We start from the raw sequence: 24,506 nt of genomic DNA on the forward strand, positions 1-24,506 counted from the left end.
TACTTGAATATCACAATCAGTAGCTGTCACGTGTTTCTACAGTGCCTTGCACAATGCAGCTGAAGCCTAGGCGCTATAAGAGTACAAATAAATATGGATACTAAGTATATAGGGACTTCCAGATCTTGTGAGTAATGAGATTTCGCAGATGTTTCCACCACAACAAAAAGTTGCTTGACCAAGAAATGCATGGTTCAGATTTGGAGGCCTTGGTGTATCCTGATTAAACAGGACATCGATCCTTCTACAAGTTTGCCCCAAACTATTCTTGGCTTTTCTAGGGGCAGTGTGGTAACATTTTATCTGGTCTTTAAGAGTACGATCACAGATCTAAGATCCAGCACACACTGTGAAGCAGTTGGGGAGGGAAGCATCCAGAGACACACCCAACTCTGTTCCAGTGCAGATCCTACTGAAAAAGCTGAGACCGTTTAAGGTACATTTTCAAAAAACAGATAGAAACAACAGACACAGGTGGAGTTTCAGTAGTACACAACTTTCTGAATGATTGCATTCTGTCTGCCACCATTGGTTCAGTAACTCCCTCTCCTCAAACAGCCAATTGCAAAAGATCTAGAAGTCACTATCTGCTATCCCATCTCACCCCCTGCACCCCTTTGTTGGAGTCTGCCGAGCAGTGAAGCATGTGGCATGTGTTTCTTACATACCACCTCTAAGAAGAATACTTCTAATGGCTTTCCAGGCAAGAAACTGATGGGAATGCAATAACTTAGAGACTTTATAATAAGATGGATGTTTGTAAGCTTTTTAGGTCATCTTTATCCCTGTTGGGAGTGGACTTCAATGGAGCTTCCCCAGGGAGGTGTAAGTGTGGGTGTGGATTCATAGATTAAGGTCAGAAGGGATCATGAACTCATCTAGTCTGACCTATATAGCACAGGCCACAGAATTTCACCTAGTTACCCCAGTATTGAGCCCCATGACTTGTATTTAGTCAAAGCACAACTGCCAAAAAAACATCCACTCTTGAAGACATCAAGAGATGAAGAATCCACCACTTCCCTTAGTAGTTTGTTCCAGTGATTAATCATCCTCACCGTTAAAAGTTACGCCTTTCTTAGTTTGATCAGCTTCTAGCCATTGATTCTTAAGCCTCTCTCTGCTAGATTAGTCTTTTAGTATGTGATCTTTTTCCCTCATGAAGGTACTTACACACTTATCAAATCACTTCAGTCCTTGTTTTGGTAAGCTAAACAGATCGAAAGAAACACAGTATAGTAAGACAATGGCAGGCAGGACACCAGACTAGATGGACAATGGATTTGCTCCAGCAAATCCTGCCTTCTTTCCTGCCCCCAGTACTGAACACGTCAAGGAAATAGGGTCTTCCAAGCCATAAGGAAGCCTCTTATACGCCACACAGTATCCAGGTGCTGGTGGTGTTACTCACCATGAATCCTGGCAAAGCTCTTTGTGATGATGGCTCTGCCTCCCAGATGACGTGGTTCCAATGCTGCATGTTCCCGACTCGATCCCTCACCATAGTTTTCATCCCCAATAACCACCCATTTGATGCCATTTTTCTGTGACCAAAAGCAATGCAAATAATTTTATATTACCCACAGAAATTATGTTGCAAGCATTAAGTTTGCAAAGCCAAGCACTCAGAAGTTAAGATATGCCAAAATAAAGGTTACCTGTGCATGGTCACACTCATCTTCCATTCCTTAGTGCTCTATGGATTAAAAAATCTGCTGAGGAGAGTCCTCCAGAGGGCTCCTTTAACTCCCACATTTATCTGTCGCCCATCCTATTAAGAGCTATATAGAGAGCTAGGTATTGTCATCCTTGGCCATGGAGGACTAACTGGACAATGGATTTTGGAGACCCTAGATATTGCTTAGCCTCCAGGGTGGAGTTTCAACCACAGACTCTTCCTGAATAGTCCCTCAATGCCATTGTCTGTACTGTGGCAGCCACCCTGCCAGCAGAGGCAACATAAGGTAGACATGGCACGTTCCTGGAACTGCTCCTGAGAGCCATGATTCTTCTGGCAGATAGGAAGTTAACCCATGGGCACTTGTCGAGCTGTGGGGAACAGGGTGGTAAGGGCATTTTCTCTAACAGTTTCCATCATCCTCAAGTTCAGCAAGGAGTTTTCAAAGAATGGAAGGGGAAAATGTTTGATATTTAGAAAATTATCAATCAGATTGATCCTACAGATGGAACAAACTCCAGTGAAGAGATTCCACCTTGGCTTGAAGACAACTGTGCTCATAAGGGCAGCAGGGACTTGAGCAGCATTTCCAGTGTCTCCCTTCAGTTTGAAAGTTCTGGGTCACTAGGTAATCTCTCCTCCAGGGAGGGAGAGGAAAATGGTAGTTACCCCACACAATCTAACTAGAGTGGATCCCTGGAGACAGCCCAAACACTGAGAGGACTAGTAAAGAGCCAATTCAGTGGTGAGGTATGGTGTGACCTCTACTGCAGAATAGCATGAAGCATAGTACCCTCTCTGTAGCTTTTCAAACCAAACAGCTAGTCAAAGTTTGGGAGCTGGAGATGTTCCAGTTAGGAGCAGAAACTGGTGATAGTCTGGGATTTCTTGGATGCAGTTTTGTACATTATTTATAGCATCCTGTCTCTCTGAATGCAGAGGGAATCAAGCTGCAGGGAACACCTTTTGCTCACCACACCAATGCCACTTGTTCAGCTTGCACCACTTACACAAAAGCTTCTCCCTAGGTTTCTTCCAGGGCCAGAGACTGCTTTCAGCTGCTCGTTCCTGCTGCCTGTTTCTGCCCTGATTGCCTTCACTACTCAGCAAACCCCCTCCACCCACTCAGTCCAAAAACTCCTAGGTCAGTTCACAACCTCCTTTTGGCTTAGGTGTGGGGCTTGTGATCAATTTAAAGTGACAGCTATATTAGCTACGTTTGAGATCTAAGCAGTCACCAGTACCTCTCACCATAACACATCCAGATACCCTCTGACCTTAGAGGTGGATGTAAGGTAGGAACTCTCACCTTGTAGTAGCGGGCTGTGTCTGGGACTGGCCCAAACTCCTGGTTTAATGCATTCCTCACTGAGTTGGCCTTGCCATTCTCAATATTGATGGCTCCAATCAGCAGGTTGTTGGAGATATTGTCCAGATGGCCACGGAATTTGAGCCATGGACCGGCTGCAGAGATGTGGTCGGTAGTACATTTCCCTTTCACCTGGAGTGCAGCAAAAGAAACTAGATGAAAGTCTTTCCTCACTCAGGGAAGGATGCTGTAAGGACTGACTTTGCATTTCTGGAGCACTTTTCATTCTGAAGGCTCCTAAAGCCCTTTAGAAGCCATGTATGTGAGGACATCATCACACCTGATATGGAATCACAGCCATCTCTGGGACAAAATGCAGCAATCATTCTGCATCTGCAATGGAGGGTAAAGGAAGAACATCTCTATTTGAAATTGCTGGAAGAATTTTAGGAAGGCAGAATTCCAAATTGGAATTGAGCCATGACACCTGACCCAACCACTTTTTCCACACTTCACACAGCAGTGGGTTCATTAGGAACCAAAAGCAATCAAGTTCTCGGTGTTACATTTCATCCAAAAGGCAGCACAGCGCCCCTTAACTTCATAGTGGGGCACTGGTTCAGTACCCACCTGTTGAGTCACCAACCCCACTTTCCACAGCACCTGTTTTTTCTATGAAGGTCTCCAATCCAAGTAGTGAAACAGTCCAACCCTTCTTGGCTTGTAAGGATGGAGCTCACAGCTCCGAGATAGATTGTTAATATTGCTGCTGGTCTCAGACTCCCAGAGTGTTAGTCAAAGGAACCCTTCATGATTCAGATTTTAAGGTCTAGCATCATAAAGCTCTGGGATGAAACAAGAACAGCACAACCTGGTGGTAGCATTTTATACCACAACACTGGCCGCCAAGGAACCCAACATTCACTTCCTGCACCAATGGGAATTGGGAACATGCTCCAGGAGGAGTGCACAGATCGTAAAGGACTGCATTTCAGAACTCCCCTTGCTAACTGGGGGGGTTCACTCTTCCTTTAGAGCAATCATGAAAAGCTCCATCTGTCACACCCGATTAAAATATAGGAGCAACGTTTAGCTTTGTGAAGGGACTTCTATCCATGACATGCAGGACAAGAAAAGCAGAAATACAAAAAAAAAAAAAAAAAGTGTTTGTGGTGGGGAGGGGAGGAAGTGCCTGAGGCATAAAAACTTCTCCCAGAAAGGAACGACAGGAAAGATGGAACGCGCTACAGAAGTGCCCTCATTAGCTTTCTGCGGCAGGATATTACTGGTGCAAACAGAGGAGAGATTCAGAAGAGGATCAGACACTTCTCTGAATAGTAAATAAAAGTGGCACTAGCTGAGGTAGGCTAATAAATGACATAGCCTTATGCTTCAGGATGTGAATTGAGCAGCTGGCAGTCAAGAAGACATCTCCACCCCATGGTTATGCAGCTAAATGTATTACGGGGCTGTATGACTTCTTCTAAAGTAACCTTGCAAAACTAACAGGGGGAGAGAGGGAGAGAGAAGAGGGAGAAGGGAAATCAGCACAAAGAAAACAAATCACTAACCCACCCTTTCTGTGATGGAGTGAACACCTGCTTTATACACTTGTCAAAACTGCTAATCTGAGTGGGTCATTAGAACCTTGCACAGTTTCTCTACCAAGTCAGGTCACCCAAATCCCACAGTTGCTTTATGGATCTGTTCTAGAACTACCTGGAGTCCTTTCAGATCTGAGCCCCAATCTACCTCCCATTCCTGACCTTGATGAGGATCAGCATGTCTTCCAGATCCTTGCCATCCCACTTATCAAAGGGCTCAAGTAACTGCAGGCGCTGGCTGGTGGGGCTTACATCTACATGCTGCCCACTTCTATCTTTGGGGGGATGCTGATAGGTGTCCTGGCCTGGGTCAAACTCCTGTCAGGGAAGAAAGATCGAGAGTTCACTACCATTCCCTTCAACCACACTCATAACAGCATTTGAAACAAAAACAAGCAAAGTTCTTGTATTCACATAAGGCCAGAACTTGCATTTCAACAATGGGAATCAAGTGGTTGTTTGTATATGAGAGGTCTTCCATGAGCAACACCTAGTTTTCTTCCTCTGTGCCACCCTCTAATCCCACAGCAGGGTGGTCCTCCCCCCAAACTACATCTAATCAAGCAGTAATATACATTTCCACTGATGTTACATGCCTCCCCCTTCATCCCCACTTGGCGGAAAGTCAGTCTACAAGACAAATGTTACCAGTGTGGGCAGCTCATCTGCATCAGGTGCTTCTAGTTTAAACTTCTTCCCATCGGCTCCAGTCAGGGAGTCCGTCTCAGGGTTAAATTTCAGGGTGCCAGCAATAGCCAGGGCTGTGACAATCTGAGAAAGTACATTTTGCTCACTTCATCTCTCTGATTTTAAAGTCCTACCCCCAACTCTGCCATACATTAAAGTCTCAGACCCAGAAATCATGGTGCTTCCAAGACTAGCAATAGGGGCGGTGCCTGCAGGGAGATGGGAACTCACTGAATTACAGCAAGATTTAGAATCTGTTTGGGGATTGTAGATGGTCCAAGAATTCATCTTGATAGCAATTTGGGCAACCAGACTATTGATTTCTCAGTGAGCATCTTATACTGAGAGAATCAAAGCCAAACTTTACAATGGCCTTCAGGGGCCTCTTCTCACATCCCAGAGCATTTGGAACATGGTTAAGTCCAGTCCATATCAGGGCTGCCAATTTCTCTTCCCAACCCCACCCAGAAAGCAGGACCTTCTCTAAAGACAATGTAATCCCAGGAACTGAATTCCCACAGTCATTCCACTGGTCCAGCTCCCTCCTGCCAGCCTGTGTACTGTACCTCTGGAGAGGTCACAAATGCATGCGTCTCTGGGTTAGCATCATTGCGGCCTGTGAAGTTTCTGTTATAGGATGTAACAATTGTGTTCTTCTCTCCTTTCTTGGTGTCTTTCCTACAAAGAAATGCAGAGGAACAAATGTGCTTTGCTAATGCCACCGGATACTATGTTGCTTCTAGAGATTCTTCTAGAATCAGCAAGATGTTAAAGATCCCCTTGGTCTGGCTTTTGTGGCATCTTCCAGATGGAAGAGATCACACAGTACTTTGAGAGCGATCAGGTCAGTGCTCTGACCTAACATTCCCTCCCAGGAGTACAGGTTACAGTGTGCAACACTGAATGAGCCACTGCTGAACAGTGATATTTGATATTTTACGGGCGATTGAGCTCTCCACATCTCTGTGCTACTCAAATGATAGTCTAGCAGCACACAGTATCCAGAATGGGCCGCAACGCTACTCCAATCCTTTGGAATGAAGATGTGAACACAAGACTCTCCAAACCCGTGCCACTGGCTGTCCCCACCTATACAACACAGGATCCAGGTCAAATGTCATCCTTTGGTTTTAAAAGCCAAAAACCCAGCAGAGCCTTAACTCCATCCTCTCTCACATACCTTTTCTCTTTATTCACCTCCTCTGCCCCTTCCTAAAATATGGCCACTCTTCAAGAGTCTTCCCCACTGCAATTCCTAGTATCCCCCCTACCTCATGTTAAATCTCAGCTGAGACGTTCTCTTGCCTGTAACTCTTCCTCTCTCTCCTATTATTGATCATCTGTGGCCAAAATGCACCAGTTTATTCACTTGGTGCTCTTAATATTGAGAGCTTCTGCTATGCCAGTCAGTCTTATTGGGCGTTTCAGGATACCAGTTTGTATGAAAAGTGAGATATGAAATAAAGCTGTAGAAGGGATTTCCTCGTGTTCATTCCCCCTTACCTGTCCCACTGCCCAATGCATGGCCCACAGGCATTGGCAAGAACCACCCCTCCAACATCCCGCAGGATTCCAGCCTGGGGGAGGGAAGGAAGAACAAAGTTACTCAGCAGAAAAAGCAACCCAGTAGTCTGCATTCCAGCCTTTCAAAGTGCAGTTGCCATGTTTCTGGCAGGAGAGATGTCACTAACTAGGGCACCTCAGCCTGAAGCCATGTATTAGCTTCCCCTTTCAATCCCTGTGTACTTCATTTGAGTCATTTTGAAAGAGAGAGAGTTTCATCCAGGAAAGGCCGTAAATTAGTACTGGGGAAGGAGAGGTGGGCACTTGTACTGCTGCCGCCCATCCTGTACTGGTTTTAGAAGGTTTTTCCTGCCAGTCCATACCTTGCACTAAGTACTAAGTTCACTTGACCAGAAGCCACGCCTTAACTGTTGGTACACTCCCTAGTTTCCAGATATAGGATACCTGGGAGCAAAGCATTTTACAGACACGGAGTAGGAAACAAGGGACCAGTTCAAAAGCCAGCGGTTGTGGGCAGAGTTGTTATGCAGAGGCTTGGTATACCCATCAAGAGATTGCAATGGGCAGTGTGAAAACTGAAGTATTGGGAGAGGTATCAGGTGTGTGGAGTGGGGAGTTTACACACAGGTGTACACATTCAAAAATGAAGGCTGATGTGGCAGGTTCACTAGTAGTCCCAGTTTGGATGGGACAGCCTTGGATTTTATTAAGCCGTGGAACTGGTCAGAACATGGATTGTCCCCCCTCTCCCCAATGCCTAATCAGTTTCTCCCCCCACCCCATCACAATTGGTTTTGATGGAAAGTTTTCAGTCAGCCTTACTAAGCCGTCTTGGGGAGCTTTTATGCTGGGACTCTGGCAGTGGGAAGTGGTTGTGTGTCTGCAACGTTGCTGTCTCTCCTCAGGCAGCTCCAATCCCTACTGGCTGCTTCAATTTCACAGTTCCAGCCCTGCTGTTATGAGCACAGGAGCACCATGCTGAGATAGTGGGGTAGTGGCAGCTGGCCCACGCCCTGAAGCTAACCCCTACATGTATTTGGGAGCAGGAAAGGCAGCCAGCCCACCAGTGGGGAGATCACAGCAAGAGGACTTCTAGAGATCAGCAAGAAGAGACTTTAAACTCTCCAGCACCTGCCTCCAGACCCTCAAATTCTTTGGAAAAAAGCCATTCCCGGAAAATAGTTCAAAAGACTCATTCCTCTGACAGTTAAGTGCCGAAGGGGTGGGGGGCGTGCATACTCACATAGCCATCTCTTTCAATGGTGGCGCGGATCTGCTCCGAGCCAGGTGTGACAGTGAACTGAGACTTGCATTTCAGCCCATGTGCTAGGGCCTGCTTTGCCACTGCAGCAGCACGCCCCATATCCTCATAGCTTGAATTGGTGCAACTGCCAATCAGACCTGTGTGATTTTTGATGGATAAACAGGAAGCAGTTATTTCACTACCAATTATAGGTTCCTTTACCCATCAGTGCAGAAAACACAGGGACACCAATCTAAAGCCCCAACATACAAAAACAAAAGAGCTAGGAGTGGTTTCACGTACTGCACCTACCCCAAATCTCCCAGCCAATTTCTTCGGTTTTATAACACTTTAAAATTCATAGTTTAAAGCTAGGAAGGACCTGATCGCCTGTCTATCACAGGCCACAGAATTTTACCCAGTTACCCCATTATTGAGCCCAATAACTCATCTGACTAAAGCATAACTTTTTCTCTTGATGGCTTCAAGACGAGAGAATCCGTCACTTCCCTTGGGAGTTGGTTCCAAAGGTTAATCACCCTCACTGCATCTTATTTCTAGTTTTAATTTGTGTGGCTTTAGCTCCCAGCCATAGGCTTTGTTGTGCCTTTCCCCAGTAGATTAGAGAGCCCTTTTGTACCCAGGATTTTCTCCTTGTGAAGGAAATGATACACTAATCAAGTCACCTGTCAAGTTTTTTTAATAAACTGAACAGATAGAGATTTTTAAGTCTCACTATATGGCATTTTCTCCTTGGGTCTTCCTTGATTCTCTTGAATTGTGTTTGTCTCTCTCCTGTTGCTATGCGAGAGAATCACATGAACACAGGAAACAGACTGTACACCAAAGTGCTGTCAAATGCACAAAGTAAACAAATTAGGGGAAATTTTCCCAATCTCTCAGTTACAGATAACACCCCAGATCACTGTAACACTTCTCCAGACTGAAGTGTAATCTTTTGAAGGCCACAGTCTGAGTGACAGAGGAAACAGCCAGTGTGTTACTATGTTGAAAATGAGAGTACAAGACTCCAGCTCTGCTTTACAGCCAGCAGGTGTTAGAACGGTCATGCTGAGTTGGGGCAATGACCAACTCTTGGGGCTCAAAGGAGACCAGGCTGTGGAAGGGCAAGTTTAAAGAAAAGACAGGAGATGGTTGAGAGAGTCAAGCAGGCCCAGACTGAATGGAGATGGCAAGCCACTTCCCCTCGAGGCAAGAGCAGTCAGTTTGCAAGGAAAAATGCAGACCAGGAAACAGGCTACTCACCAACTCTAATATCCACTGGCCAGCCCTCCTTTTCTGCCACAGTGCCAACATCTGCCACAGGATGCGCCAGGTCTGGCGTGAAAGGCCCATTGATATGGGGTTTCAGCTTTAAGAAACAATGACAAGTAGCTGAGGGATTACACAAAGGCCAGAAAGGTAATGTTTAGCACGCACCCCTCCCCCCTCAAACTCAATAAAATAAAATGCCTGTTTTACCCAATAATCAAAATAATTATAAAAGTAATTGATTTACTCTTGACCTGGAGAGTCCTTTTAAAATGGAGCTCTCCATTATGAGCACCTCAGTAACAGGAAGAAGTCAACAAATTGAAGAGACCTCTCCTAAATTCTGGTGAAGGAAATACTTGAGGGCACAAGGAACTGAGTTTACTAGGCAGACAGCTCTGAAGATTTAGTCAGGAGACAGGCTCTGGAATTTATTTATTTATAGCATCACCAAGACGGACACTTGCTTGAATTGAGTCATCACATGAGCATTTTGCTGTCAAGCCTCATCCTTGCTTCATCCGCCTCCCCAACTGTCTGTCACCCTTGTTTGTTGGGTCATATCTAAGTGTAGAGATCAAGCTCTTCTGGGCAGGCACTGTGTCTTTTTATGTCAGCTATGAAGTGCCTACGATTCCGTAGGGCTATGAAGTATCTCATGTTAGACGCTTGCTCCTTATTCATCCAGGACAAACTCACATCTAAATGTTCAAGAAGAACGAGGTAGTGAAACAAGCCTCACCTCGCTGAGGTTAATTTCAACCAGCTGGTCATATTCGCAGCCAGCATCAGGCACCAAGTGTGCCTGGAATTCATCTGCCAAAGCAGCGATTTCTGAAATAAGAAAAGAAAGCTGGAAAATGCAGAGGTCAGGAGAGGCTGTACACCATTTATCCTAAGGGACACTGCACTCAGGCTATTCCCAATCCCACCATTAACCAGGTACCTTGCCTGCTGATCTCCCCTCTCGCACCATGTAACCCAGGTGACCACCATTCAGTGAACAGATTTGATCTGGCCTTTTACATTGCGCACACCCTTGACCTCTCCTCATACACCTGGCATCCTGGGACGGCGTGCCCATAAAGCACCTTCTTACTGTACCAGTTAGCTGCATTTCCACCCAACCCCATCGTGAGTAGCATGTGAAATAACAGGTTCCAGAAGAGTCTGACATCAAGAGTCAATAGGGTAATCTAATGGGGGGCGAAAGCTTCTAACACTCTTCTGTCTGACCAAGAGCCCTCTGTAGAGCCCATGAAGCCTCTCCTGAATTCGGTTTTTCTGGGGGTGCTGGTGAGGAGCACAAGAGATCCCGACATCGCCCAAGGGCGAGCAAGTGTGCCACCTCTACGGTGCTGACTGCCATAGGCACCACCCCTGTGCAACATGGTAGAGCACCCAAAGCTAGAGGAGATGGGCACCCTGCCACCAGCCTTCCCCAAGCCTCTTACCAGCTCGTCCAGTCTTGCTCAAGTATTTCTTCATCCGGTGGTTATATGGGAAAAGGGAGGTGGTGGCACCAATCTCCGCCCCCATGTTACAGATAGTTGCCATTCCTAGAGACGGGCCAGAGGAAAGACCCACAAACTAAGTGACAGAGGATTTAAAGGCATTCAGCTCTTCACCATAGATTTGCTTTTGTTTGGAGACAGCAAGACCAGGACAAAATGTGGGAGGTGGGCACAGGAAAACAAGTCCACATCAGCTCAGTCTAAGGTCCATCTGATCCAATATTCCATCTTTTTAATGTCAGATATTTCTGACCTTTTGAATGCACATGACTGTATAGAGCTTAAGTGTGGAGATCAGGGCTGGGGCGTTCTAGAAGGTAAAACACAGCTGATAGGAAATAATGGCTTAATATGGTTGTATCTGCTGAAGCCACCAGGCATATTTTGCAGCAGTCTCTTTACTACCTGCACAATACTAGGGGCAGGGTTCAAACTCCTCCCCAGCTATACAGCATTTCTCTAGCCAGAAGAGCCAGTAGTATGTTGATCTTGTCAACTGAAAAATGACAAAGGTGGATTTAAATGGAGTAAAAGTTATTCTTTCACTGACTGAGCATGGAAAGCCAGTATGTTCTTATGCCACTGGGATCTGCCATGAATTTCAAAAGCACAGTGGTGAAGTTTTAAGAGCATTTTAAATCTAGGTAAAAGTTTCATTATGCAAGTGCCACTTTTCACATCCTCACAGGCAGGCCCAAAGCCTCTGTGTAGGGCTCTAGAAGCAAAGACCACTGACCAATCGCCTTTCATCTCTTCCCCACTCCAGTTATCTTCACCTGCTCTTGTAGTGGCCTTTCCTGCAGCACCAGCGCATATACTAACACTCACTACCAATCATTGGCTTCCCTTTCCTCCCTCTAGTTACACAGGCCTGATCAGGTGTCCAAACCCAGGCACAGGAAGGTCAACCACCACCTGTATCCTGTCAGAACCATGAAGAAATCTCTCTCTCCCTCCTCCAAACATAGGTGAGGCCCCTGCATCCTGCCGGCTGGCCATTTAACAAGACTCCCCTGTTGCAGCCAGCCATTCTATGCTCCTGAATTGCAGGAGTCACAGTTGAGTGATCTCTCCTACCCTGGCGGGAGCTCTGTGCTTGTGCAGCATTCCCTTGCTCTGTCAGCCTGCAGAGCAAGAAATCAAAACTAGAGTCAGCGTCTCCGGGACACCAAAGCAGCACATTAACTACCAGGCCAGTTTCAGGGGTTGGGTTCTTTTAAAGAACTCCCATCACATTCCTTTCCCACGCTCAGTCCACCAGCAGTCAATCCCCATGATCATCAGAACAGCAAACAGCATCAGTCTGCCCATTACTGTCCAGAGACCGCAGCCTCCAGTAGCAATCTATGTCCCCAATAAATGAGATGGTGTTGCCTCACCAGTGCAGGAGATGGAGTCCACACCAGGCCCATGATACTCAATGATGGCACCTGTGCCACCTTTCACAGTGAGGATGCCAGCCACTTTCAGGATCACATCTTTAGGAGAGCTCCAGCCTGACAGCTCGCCAGTCAGTTTGATGCCAATAACCTGAGAAGCACCAAGAGAAAGCTTGCTAAAATATGGAGATTTTATCTTCTGCTGGCTAAGCCAATGAGCATCTACATGGATCCCATTCCTCCTCACTTTCGAGTGGCATCAGTGCCCAGAATCAGGATGTGGGGCAAGGAAGGAAATCCTGAAGTATCAAACCAATGCTCCAGGAAGCCTCTATTGCCAGGAGGCCTGAATCCTTTTGCATGGCTAATTAATGGGAAGTTCCTGTTGATGCATCCTTTGAGGCACACACACAAAAATGAACAATGCAGGGAGTGGAGACTCAGAGTTGCCAGTGAAGCATGGTTTAGTTGCTTCTAGACCAGTCTACTTTCCCAAGGCTATAGTGGCTCAAAGTGCCTCATCTATCTGGGAAATTCAAGCTCGCTTTCTCATTATTTCAGCCCCTGGCCCATTTGGAATTAGTCTTTCCCCCACCATCTCACCTTTGGGCATTTGAGCTCCCAGGGGATGCCTGCCATGACATCTACTGCATCGGCTCCACCCACTCCTATGCAGATTCCACCCAGGCCACCTCCATTGGGGGTGTGGGAATCCGTACCGATGAGCAAAACCCCAGGGTACGCGTAGTTCTCCAGGATGATCTGAAACAAACGGAAGTGGAGAAACAAAACAAGATGAAACGTAGTGAAGAGGAGAGCCAGGAGCAGAAGGAGCCCTGGGATCAGATCAGTGATTTAATTTGTAGGTCGTGATCCCAAGACAGTCTCTAGCTTATTTCAGGTTGCAAGCTCATTGCAGTGGGAATGGCATCTCCCACCAAAGCAGATTTGTCAAGTCAGCCACAAGTAGCCCTTAACCAGATGCCAGGAATGACTCTCAACCAGTCCAGTCAGAGAAGACGACATGAAGCCAGTGATAATACAACATGGTACAGGGTTGTATGGGATCCGCGTGAAGTCAGAAGGCTCCACACAGACAGGTGTCAGAGGCAGAATCTGTTTCATAAAAACCCAGCTAACCCACTCAGGTGACCCCAATGACAGAAAACAAAGGTTCATGCATTAACCTAAGACCACAAAAAGAAGAACAGGAGTACTTGTGGCACCTTAGAGACTAACAAATTTATTAGAGCATAAGCTTTCGTGGACTACAGCCCCTCATTCATCAGGCCTCCTCTCCAAGCCCTCTCCATCAAGTCCAAAGAAGGCTGCCCTAAGTGCACCTCAGTCATTGGGGGTAGGGTGGCAAACAGGTCAAGGTTAGAATAAAAACAGTAACAGCACCTGACCTACCCCTTTTCCTCCCTGGTTATACTTTCAATGCCTTTGGCACTGGGGTGAGAGGGGCAGACTTGCCTTGATCCCACCCAAGAAACCCTTGAGCTTTATCAGCTGATGAATAAGCCAGAGCTCCTGCCCAATGCTACTAAGGGGGAAAAAAAAAAAAAAAAAACACAAAAACAGAAAGGACAGCACTCAGCACGGACATTCCCTTATGCCTGAAAACCCCAACCAAAGACAAACCCTACTCCAAGCGATGCTTTTACCCCAAAGAGGGTGAAATGCCAGAAACTCTGTGAAGGCCACTACTGCTATTACATACAAAGTGCTCAGATACTAGTGATGGTAGTAGAAAACACTACCATAGACAGATGGCCACTTGGGAAGAGTTACCATACGGTCCCAGAGCAGTGGCAGAAGTGAGTTGTTCCCACAGTTTCCTGTGCAGGCTCAAGTGACACTCCCCTTTCCCTTCTAGACTGGCCCACTATGGGCTGAAGGTAACATATCAGCTACAAGATGAGTTCCAAAAACGAAGAGACCTTTAAGGCACATCTTAAGTGCACTTGTCCCCAGACCCTCCAGTCAACTTCTTAGTTTTACAATTGCACCTTCCTCCCCCATCTTTTCCCTGTTTGTGTGGGACATTCACAAAATAAACAGGGTCAAATATACAAAAAACAAACAAACTAAAAGCAACATGGGCTTTTCCCTCCAGTCTCCTAATTACACCCATCGTAAGTATTATTTATAAAATAGGTTAAAAAGACTGAGAGAAATGTGATTTTTTAAGTTGATTGTATTCTGTTATGGTGCTAATGGAACATGAGATTCTAGAAACGGTTTTTTGTTTAAAAAACGATACTTTCACCCTCAGTGGAGTTTACTTTTTGCATTTCACAAAGTCTGCATAGTGACTCTAAACCAGCGATGGGCAAACTTTTTGGCCTGAAGACCACATCAGGGTTGCAAAATTGTATGGAGGGCCGGGTAGGGAAGGCTGTGCCTCCCCAAACAGCCTGGCCCCCGCCCCCTATCTGCCCCCTCCCACTTCCCGCCCCCCTCAGAACCTCCAACCCCCCCTGCTCCTTGTCCCCTGACCGCTCCCTCCCAGGACCCCACCCCCTATTCAATCCCCCCTGCTCTCTGTCCCGACTGCACCGCCCCCTATCCACCCCCTGATAGGAGCCCCGGGACTCCCACGCCTATCCAACCCCTCCTGTTCCCCATCCTCTGACTGCCCCCCAGGACCCCCACCCCTTATCCACCCCCACCCTTACCATGCCGCTCAGAGTAGCAGGAGCTTGCAGCCCCAGCCAGAACCAGCTGCTCTGCTTGCATAGCCACATTGCTGCGGGGAGGAGAGGGGGGTGAAGAGAGGAGAGAGAACAGCAGAGGAGGGGCTGGGGTCTAGCCTCCCTGGATGGGAGCTCAGGGGCCGGGCAGGACAGTCCCACAGGCCATAGTTTGCCCACCTCTGCTCTAGACTGGTTGTTGCTTTGATATTCTCAGGCAATAAGACAGTGCTACTGTGTATGGGTATCTTCTCCCCCCATCCCAATCCCTGTTTTTATTAAAGCTAAGATCATAAATACATCTCTCTTTAGACTTTAAAAATATACTTTCGCCTCCCCATAAAGGCAACTTACATTGGGCCTAAGCTATTTCACAGCATCACTTTAGTGCCCCAGCCAAATCAAGCTAAGATAGCCAATTAACCATTCCGATGAAGGTGTGAAACTCTGCCCCTTCCCACTACAGTTAGTGTCAACAATAGGCCATCAAGCATCAGATTACAGTTTGACCAGCATAACCTTGGAGAAATGTAGTGGTCTAAGCCAGAGGTACAAAGAGGTCACCTTGCAGGACAGCCAGTCTAGATTAAACATGGAAGGAGAGGACATGCCTTTCCCTAGAAGGGGGGATTCTTTTAGTAATTGCACTCGTGTTCTCTCCCCACCATAAGGTGGTGAGCCATTTGCCATTCAAATACTACAGTCACGCACTCTTTACCTGGTGAATGATTCCCGATCCAGGTTTCCAGAACCCTACTCCATACTTGGCACCTGCTGTTGCTAGGAAGTTGTACACCTCCTGGTTAATGTCCTATTCATACAGTTAAATAAAGCATTAGTAAGACATTACATTCAGTTTTCTCCCCACAGAGCCAGAGTTCAGCCACCCTCCAGCCGCATGGCTTCCTGGACATTTTATAGGCAGTGGAGGGGAGAATGAAGTTCAGCATCACTGACTTCCAGGTAATCATTTTAAGGCTAGAAGGGACCACAGCCATCATCTAGTCTGACCTCTAGCACAACAGGCCGTAGAATTTCACAGTGATCCCAGCACTGAACTCAACAATTTGTAACACCACTAAAGCATCTCAAGGCTGAGTTAGAATTACTATTTAAAGTTATAAAACAAAACCCAAACTATTTATAAACCATCCTGCTTCCATTTCATGGACTTCTCTTTTGCATCCTTCCTAGTTTCTTTGCTCTATTCAGTGCTTTGATAAGCATGTTAGCCCCATTTTACAGATAGGGCAATGGAGTCAGAGAAGCTAAGTGACTAGCCCAAGGCCAGACGAGGTTAGTGGTAGAGTGGGAAAGAGAGCCCAAGTCTCCGGTTCTACCAGCTATACAATGCTGCCTCTTGCTGTGACATCACAATCATCTGTAGGATCATAACTATGAAGGCTTCCAGGGCAATCACTTATTGTCACAAGCAGAAGACTGTAGGATGTCCTGAGATGTTCTTGGCAGAGCAGTTGGAGAGTAGATACGATAAGGAACAGGAATCGACGATGACTTAGAGACTCTGTTCTGATGCAAACACTTTAGAATAAGGAGAAAGGGGGGACTATGTGGAGATAATAGAGTAATTGTCTCCGCACAGAACATTTACTGAAGTTTCCCATGAGGCGGCGACAGCTCTTTGAGCTTTGTTTGCACTGGGAGTCAGGTCACTTCACTGTTTGTGCAGCTCTCTTCCCAAACGAAGCATGCTGATGTGCCAGGAGCAGATCCAAGCCTCTCTCTGCACTGCCAGCATTCATTCCATGCCAACTGGCAACATCAAGAGTGAAACCCAGTCAGAGGCAGGCAGGACCTTCACTTGCTCTAATCCCAGAGCGGATGGGGAGGGAGGGGGTGCCCAGAGCTACAGCAGAACTGCTATAAAGAATACAATCACACTACAGAGCACATGTTCGGTGCCCAGAGCAAGAGCAGCGGGAGGGCAAGGGGTGAAGGGAAGAAAGGGAACAAACAGTCTAGTAAGAAGGCTCCAGATTCTGAACCTCTTGCATAACTCTCAAGCTTCCTGAGGCACAAAGCGTGGGACAAATATTCTTAATGAGGGGAAATTTGCTCCTGACCTCAGTTTCATGAGTGCCATAATCCACCTTACTATCATTTCTGGGGGAGGGGGGAAAATATGGTTGGACTTACTTGGGCCAGTATCTTGGGCTATAAATTAAACTAGATGATTAAGCTACAGCTCATCCCATGTATACAGGCTAAAACTAATTCACCAGTTTTGTTATCAAGGAAAAAGTTCTTCCTGCCCTCCAGGAAGGGCCAGCTACTCTCAAGCACTGCAATCAGAATGGTCCATTAAAACTAGAGGAGCTTATCCCACAATCTATCCTACATTCTCAGAGTGAGGGAAAGGCATCAGTAGACCTCAGTCTTCCCATCTTCTATTGTATGTTTCTATCATTCATGAGGTTGTAGGGGAGGAAAGCAGAAGTCCTGCAGGATTTCCACCCCAGAAAGCGACAAGGGAGAGCAACCCTTAGTTGATTACTTGCAGAGATCAGGACAATGCTTCTCCCCCACCCCACGATAGACTGCTGTATATTTGGCCAGGCATATTCTGGAGGTTGTGACACACCAGGTTTTGATCACTGCTGGAAGAAAATTTCTAGTGCTCTAGATCCAGCTATTTCCATGTTTCACCCCTTTAAAATGGCCTCCCTCTTCCCCTATGCCCAGAATACACCTTTTGCTTTGGTTTCCAAAGCAGATCGACTAAGACTGTCTTTTCTCAACATCATGCCTCACCCTTTAAACGGTTTGTGACGGATTTGTCTAGTTCAGATTGTAAGCTCCCTGGGGCTTGGACCTGTCACAACTTTGGTTTTGTACTGCACCAGGTACATATATGGTGCTATACAGTACATAATCTGGTGCGATTTCCATTCCTGTGATTGTTCTCCTGAAAATCTGTTCTCTAGAGGGGACCACGTGTTCCAAACATAGGAAAGAATTGTCTTATTTCATGGGTCTTGGTGCAATAATGACCTTAGCTCTCCGAAGATCCTTCTCAGCCCCTAACTGGGCTTCAATGAGGTGATCACAGTGGATTGTGGAGGGCACCGCCACCCTGGGCAGGCCACTGCTGATGAATTGCAGCATTGCCATCTGAGCAGTCGCATCCTGCATGGCTACGCGGTCTGGCCGCAGGCGCAGATAGGTTTTGCCACGCTCGATATCTTGTTTCACAGGGTCATCCAGGTGCCCATATACAATCTTTTCAGACAGGGTCAGGGGACGGTCTAGCCTGCGGGGAAGACAACAGGGAGGAATTTTAACAACGTCAGCTCATGTTTTTCCAGCCCTTTTGCCCCATTTAAACGTGCATCTTAAATGAACAAGGATACACCTTTACATTTCCCCACACATCATCCAGAAGAGCCAGACTCCCAAGGCACGTTTTACACGATACACAGAGGGACCACTCACTCCTCCCACAACACTGAAGTGCAGTTACTTCTGACAGCTGGTTAAAAGGACCCAAACATGAAACAGTGCAGAGGCCCTGGTTCAGTATGGACTCAGAAGGATGAGCACTCTTTCAAGAGCCATCAGCATCCCTTCCTGAAGCATCCACATTTTCCCCCAGAAGTTTCCAAATGCATACATTTGGGTGCAGTACAAGCAACAGTCAACCAACTCTGCTTAGCTTATGAGATCATAGTCCACAATGGTACAGTTGCAGGAAACTTTAAAAAATGTATAAACACCTCTATCCCGATATAACACGAATTTGGATATAATGCGGTAAAGCAGCACTCAGGGTGGTGCGCGCTCCGGCGGATCAAAGCAAGTTCGATATAACGCGGTTTCACCTATAACGCGGTAAGATTTTTTGGCTCCTGAGGACAGCGTTCTATCGGGGTAGAGGTATGTGTACACACACACACACACCATCAAATCTACATGTGCCAGGCCCTATAGTGAGTGAGGATCCATCAGCTCTAGGAAAGAAGTGGGGAGTTCAGGACCTTTTCAGTCAGTGGTTTCTTCACAGACAATCTCAACAGAAACCCCGGTTAATTCCAATGGTGATGTTTTCTGTGATGAAGCTACTTGGCTACAATGGACTGAACTGAGATAGCCAATTAATTTCACAAAGCATACAGAATGGCCATCACAAGGGAATGACTTTCAACCACTGCCAAGGTGAGTCTAGAGTAAAACTGGTGACCTTGAGATCACACTAATCTCTGTGTCAGCAAACTAAGTTCACAATTACGTACGCAAGGTATCCCTAGGCCACCTTTTGCTGTAGGTATCTGGACATGTGAATACAAAATGATAATTTCACTATGGAAACAAAGTGCAAAGAAGAGATGGGGATACTTTTAAAGCGTCTTACTTGTGCTAATCACATATTGTTTCCCATGAGTACAAACAGACTAGGGCATGATACACCAAGACTCCCATCTGACACCTGACATTAAGCAAAAAAAATCAATATGATAATCTCCAATAGCTGGTATTAAATCCAATGCCAATACTTCTACTTCTTCAGCATCTCCTCCACTGCAGTGGCCTGATTGGTTGCATATATAAAAAATAAATTATATATATATTATATTATATATATATATATATATATATATATATATATATATATACACACACACACACACACTCCTTCCCCCCCCCCCCACTTCTTCTTTACCACACAGGAGCCACCAGCACATAGAATTTTCATTTTTCAATGTTACAGCACAGCCACTTAAAGCTACTCTTTCCCCACTAGATTCACCTTGTGCTACCATAGCCCCTTGAAGTCTTTTCCTCTCCTTCCCTCATTGTGGTGGTGGGTTCTCCAAATCACCTCTCACCCTTACCTTTTACGGACGACATTGATGTTTTTCTCAAGCATTTCATAATTTATGTATTCATTAGGCTCAAAGTGGCTCATGGCCACCTTGGCCCTCTGGCACAGGACGGGAGCTACATGGTACCGCCGTACCCCTTTACTCAGGACTTGCTGGAAGAGGAAGAGACAAAGATTATATTGGTTATCTATCAAACAAATGTAGCAAAGTGATCTCCCACAAAAAAGGTAATAATGTGTGTTTTCCAGCTCTGATTTCTAGGACACTAATTCTAAGAGATGAGCAACAAAAACTGATTAAACAGGGGTGGGATAGCTCAGTGGTTTGAGCACTGGCCTGCTGTTGTGAGTTCAATCCTTGAAGGGGCCACTTAGGGATCTGGGGCAAAATCAGTACTTGGTCCTGCTAGTGAAGGCGGGGGCTGGACTCAATGACCTTTCAGGGTCCCTTCCAGTTCTATGAGATAGTTTTAGAAAATAAAGACCTAGCATGTTCAAGTGTGCCCCCCACCTCCACAGCAGGGTTCGGGCTCTCATCCCACCGTCAGACCCATTTTGTCAGAGTTATTTTAGTAAAAGTCAAGGACCGGTCGCAGGCTTCCGTGAATTTTTGTTTATTATTACCTGTGACCGGTCCCTGACTTTTACTAAAAATAAACATACAAAATCTTAACCTTACTCATGATTAGATGGCCATTGGCTGAGCTTTTCAAAGATGCATAAGGTAAATAGATATCCAATTTACATTACAATTAGTGGGAATTGGGGATCCAAACTTCTTAGGCACCTGTTGTCAGAACTAGAAATCTGGCAACTTTCACCAGCATTGGTGTCACGTAAAGAGGAGACAAAAGCAATGGCTGAAGCTGTAATAAACTCTCATTGCTGTAATATCTAAGCATTTAATCTTACTCCTGGCATTCCCCTTTATCCTTAATTATTCATTCATTAGTAGACTTTTTTGGTGAGGGGCAGAGAACTCCAAACCCCACCCCACCACCTCGTTTTTTTCTTCTCTGGTGTGTTCTTCACAAAATAATCTTGACACCAGCCTCTGAAATATTGACTAAAGAATTGTGAGCTAACGAGGCAAGATCATGACAATATTTGGATGCTCTGAATCTTATTTATATTGCCCTCTCAATAGCAGATGTATGAAAAAAGTTCGAGAAATCCAGGAAGATTTGGATTGACATTTAATTCGGTTGTATAGTCAGTTTTGTAATAGCAGCACTACCAACAAGATAAATTTGTCCTTTTATAAAAAATATCTGAACTATTAGTTTTGCCATGTGGGGGAGGGGATCCCAATCAAAGCTTCTAGGAACTACTGTAATACAAAAAAAATAAGTGTCTCAGATCGTTAAAGCACATGCCAGTTAGGAAACAACATAAAAGGTACAAATGAGAACGCAACTTCAAAAGGTGCAAGTCACAGAGCTATTCATTAAAATGCATCAGCTCCAACTCTTCTTTTTTGGTTAATAATTCACCACATTTTGGTGGATGTGGTTTAAGATTCAACCACAGAACAAAGCGCAAGTACTAGAGATGAAACATTTCACTATACCACTGACTTAGATCCCTGCTAACTCATTGTTCAAAGTGTATGTGCTGATCTTTGATCAGCCATGTGACTTCTCACAATTCCTTCAGCCCAGTTCAAGCTCACTTTTCTGTTATTGACTTGTCTGCACTCAAGGTATATCCACCTTATTGTGAAAGCCTCCACTTAATGCTGTAGAGGAAGGATAAACCTCAAAGATCCCACCATCATGCCATGGAAGAAATATCACTTTCCAAGCCCAAATTAGTAAAGGCATTTTACTATATACTGCAAGAACTCTCACCATAATCCCAGTCTCCTCCCCTGTTTCTGGATTTATGCCCAAGAATTCTCCTCTGAAGTCTTAATTAGTTTAACTCATCTTCATTCTCATGCAACTTGTAATTATTAATTCTGTTATTGGACCCTCGCCCTCTGTTGGATACCACAAACAAGAAGTTGAAAAGGCCCTATGAGTTGGTAACAAGGAGTCTGTAAAAAGTTACAGGATGGTGGGAGGAGTTATGTCGAGGCTCCACTTCAACCATGAGAGTAGGTGATGGATCAAGGAGAACTGCGACTGATAGGTACAAGGAAGAATAAGACAAGTTACAGATTGGTGTGGAGGTGGTCTGTTGAGTAAACTACACCAGCATAAGCTCTGCTTTGTATTAGTGGAATGGGTCTACATTAGGAGTTTTAATCCATTTAGCTCACTGTCTACATAAGGAATTTTCAACAATGGAACTACAGTAACAGCCATCATTTTTACACAGTGAACTGGTAACAGACCAAAGAACACTGCCTAAGACGATTATGTCTGGAAATTAAAATAAAGGTAGCGACTCCACAACAGTCCACTCTTTTTGTTTGAGTGCAGACTTTGGTATGAACAAAATCTGAAGCAGCGCTCTCCTGCCCTTAGGTTTTAGGGAAGGGTCAAGACTGTCTCAGTGTGAACCCTAAATTTTGGAAGTAAAAGAAAACATTTAAGTTTTTGCCTCAGTAGGGCCTTACACTAAATTAACGGTTGGCAAAGAGTCCTAGGGAAGGTATAAATATTTGGATGGTAACTAAGGCCATCAAGATCAGGCAGTAAACCCTTCCTTGAAGCCTGCCACAATCTCTCAGACTCACCAGGAGGGAGGAGAGAAATGGAAACATTTCAGAGATTAAGGTATCCAGCCTGGGGAAGTTGCCAGTAAGACAAGGGAGAACAGGCTTCTAAGCCACTTCCACTTGGGCCATTTCTACACTCAGAACACTGTATGGGGATTCCGGCATACTATGCCAGCAAAGCACTCAGTGTGGATGCAGTTTATACGGACAAGCACAGCTTTGTTAGTATAGTTTATTCCACTCCCATCCCTAAGTAAAACAAGCTATACCAGGTAAAATTGGTGTTTTGCCACCACAACTGCATCACAGCTGGGTTGGTCATGGATCCACAACTCTTCACATCCTTGACCAACATAACTATGCTGGCAAAAGCCCCCAATGTAGACGTAACCTTAGGTTTTAGTAAAGACAAGAGACATACCAAAGAAGAGAAGTGATGTGAACCATTTCATCTTTTCCACATATGAAGATGATTAACATGACCGTGCTGATTTTAAATTCACTTCTCTGAAAGTTTCTCCCTACTACTCTTACAATAATTAGTAATTAAAAAAAAAAAAAAAAAATCAAAAAAGTGATTTACTAAGGTGAGCTGTCACCATTTTATAAGAGGGGGAACTGAGGCACAGGTTAAGTAACTTGCCCAAAGTTATGCAATAACACAGTAGGGACTAGTACACACATCCTTATTCTCTGTACTATAAGTTTCTAACAAGCGACACCTAGGATGAATATTTCTCTAATCTAGCAGTGGTTCTCTCCTATTTGCTTACTTTATACATAAATCGTTGTCAAATACTCTTATCAGTTTCCTGTTTATGTGGATCTTTCACACAGAGGAAAAAACCCCTCACCCAGCCATTGTACACTCTTCAGCCTGACAGCCTTCACCTCCTGCAAGCCTCAAAGACCCCAACCTGTCAGAAGCTCATGGGACCTCATGTGCCCCCCTCAAGGGCTGTTGGAGGTTTATGGCCCACCTCCACCTCACAAAAGCCTTTGGAAGTTTATATAGGGCCCCACTCACACCTTCACACTCTGGTGGTACTTTGAGGCTTCTGAGCCCCACCTTGAGGGCTTGTGGCCTTCCCTGAACCTTAGCCTGTCCTTCAGTCCCTGATAGCTTCCAAGCCAACTCCCTCCTTGAGCCACCTTTGACATTCCAAGGCACAATCTAGACCAGAGAGGGGCTGCGTCGCCACTTGCCCTGCAACCTGGGTGCTCACAACACTTTGCTGCTCTAGCTCCCAACCTGGACTGTTTATAAGCAGCCAAACAGCATGCAGGTCACACCCTGAGCATCTGCGTATAGCCACAGTGCTAGTCCAGCTGCTCTGAGCACAGCAGCCTGTCAGCAAACACCAACCGCACTCTGGCTTCCAGATGCCTTGGTTACAACTTGCAGGGTGACCCCAATACTCCCAGTCCTGGATTTTCCACCCAAAATGTGTCTTCTGCACTGTCCAGCCCTATCCTGGACAGTACAGATATATTGGGTGCATTGCCCCTCTAAGGGGATCAGCCCACAACAGTCTGCTACCTTAAATGGAGTTACCCAAACAACTCACAAACACTAGATTACTTTTAATCAAAGTAAAACAATTTTATTTAACTACAAAGAGATAAGTTTTAGGTGAGTAGAAGTAATGAGGCATTTTACTCAGAAATGTTTACAAGATAAAATGCTTTCTAAATTTACACTAGACTTGGTTCAAAATGAGGTCCCTTACTACCAGAACATAGCTGTTTCCAGAACATAGCTGACCAAACTTGTCAGGCTAGGATCTGCTTCCAAAGTCCAAGAGCTGTTTCTTCTGTCTTCTTAGGACAAGAGAGAAATGGACAGGGAGAGAACTTAAGGTGTTTTGCCCCTCACTTGTATAGTTCAGTTACTCTTTGAAATGCATTTTCCAGAGAGTGACCCCTAGATAAAGTTCTTTCCAGCTGAGAGCAAGAAGACGTGAAGTCTGGAGGGGGAGAGGTTTCATGCTGTAGTTTGCTAAAATGCCAGTCTGTTTGTTCCTGCCCCCTTTGCTTGCCAAAGGATGGCCACTTGATAGGTGATGGCCTATCAGCTTTGATGACACTGGACTAG

General features: G+C 45.5%; 1 protein-coding gene across 1 annotated transcript in view; it reads right to left on the reverse strand.

Moving 5' to 3' along the window:
• ACO2 (aconitase 2) overlaps nt 1-24,506 on the reverse strand; it is a 31,253-nt gene that overhangs the window by 1,971 nt on the left and 4,776 nt on the right. The window contains exons 2-16 of the mRNA XM_034775355.1: nt 19,757-19,899; nt 17,919-18,177; nt 15,625-15,717; nt 12,814-12,972; nt 12,211-12,361; nt 10,772-10,876; nt 10,060-10,151; nt 9,312-9,417; nt 8,046-8,203; nt 6,782-6,855; nt 5,845-5,956; nt 5,240-5,362; nt 4,754-4,909; nt 2,988-3,179; nt 1,412-1,544 (exon numbers count right to left, since the gene is read on the reverse strand). Coding sequence (XP_034631246.1) covers nt 1,412-1,544; nt 2,988-3,179; nt 4,754-4,909; nt 5,240-5,362; nt 5,845-5,956; nt 6,782-6,855; nt 8,046-8,203; nt 9,312-9,417; nt 10,060-10,151; nt 10,772-10,876; nt 12,211-12,361; nt 12,814-12,972; nt 15,625-15,717; nt 17,919-18,177; nt 19,757-19,899 — 2,056 coding nt within the window. The remainder of the gene's footprint in view (nt 1-1,411; nt 1,545-2,987; nt 3,180-4,753; nt 4,910-5,239; nt 5,363-5,844; nt 5,957-6,781; nt 6,856-8,045; nt 8,204-9,311; nt 9,418-10,059; nt 10,152-10,771; nt 10,877-12,210; nt 12,362-12,813; nt 12,973-15,624; nt 15,718-17,918; nt 18,178-19,756; nt 19,900-24,506) is intronic.

Source organism: Trachemys scripta, chromosome 1 (assembly GCF_013100865.1).
Source record: "Trachemys scripta elegans isolate TJP31775 chromosome 1, CAS_Tse_1.0, whole genome shotgun sequence".
Taxonomy (NCBI): Eukaryota; Metazoa; Chordata; order Testudines; family Emydidae; genus Trachemys; species Trachemys scripta.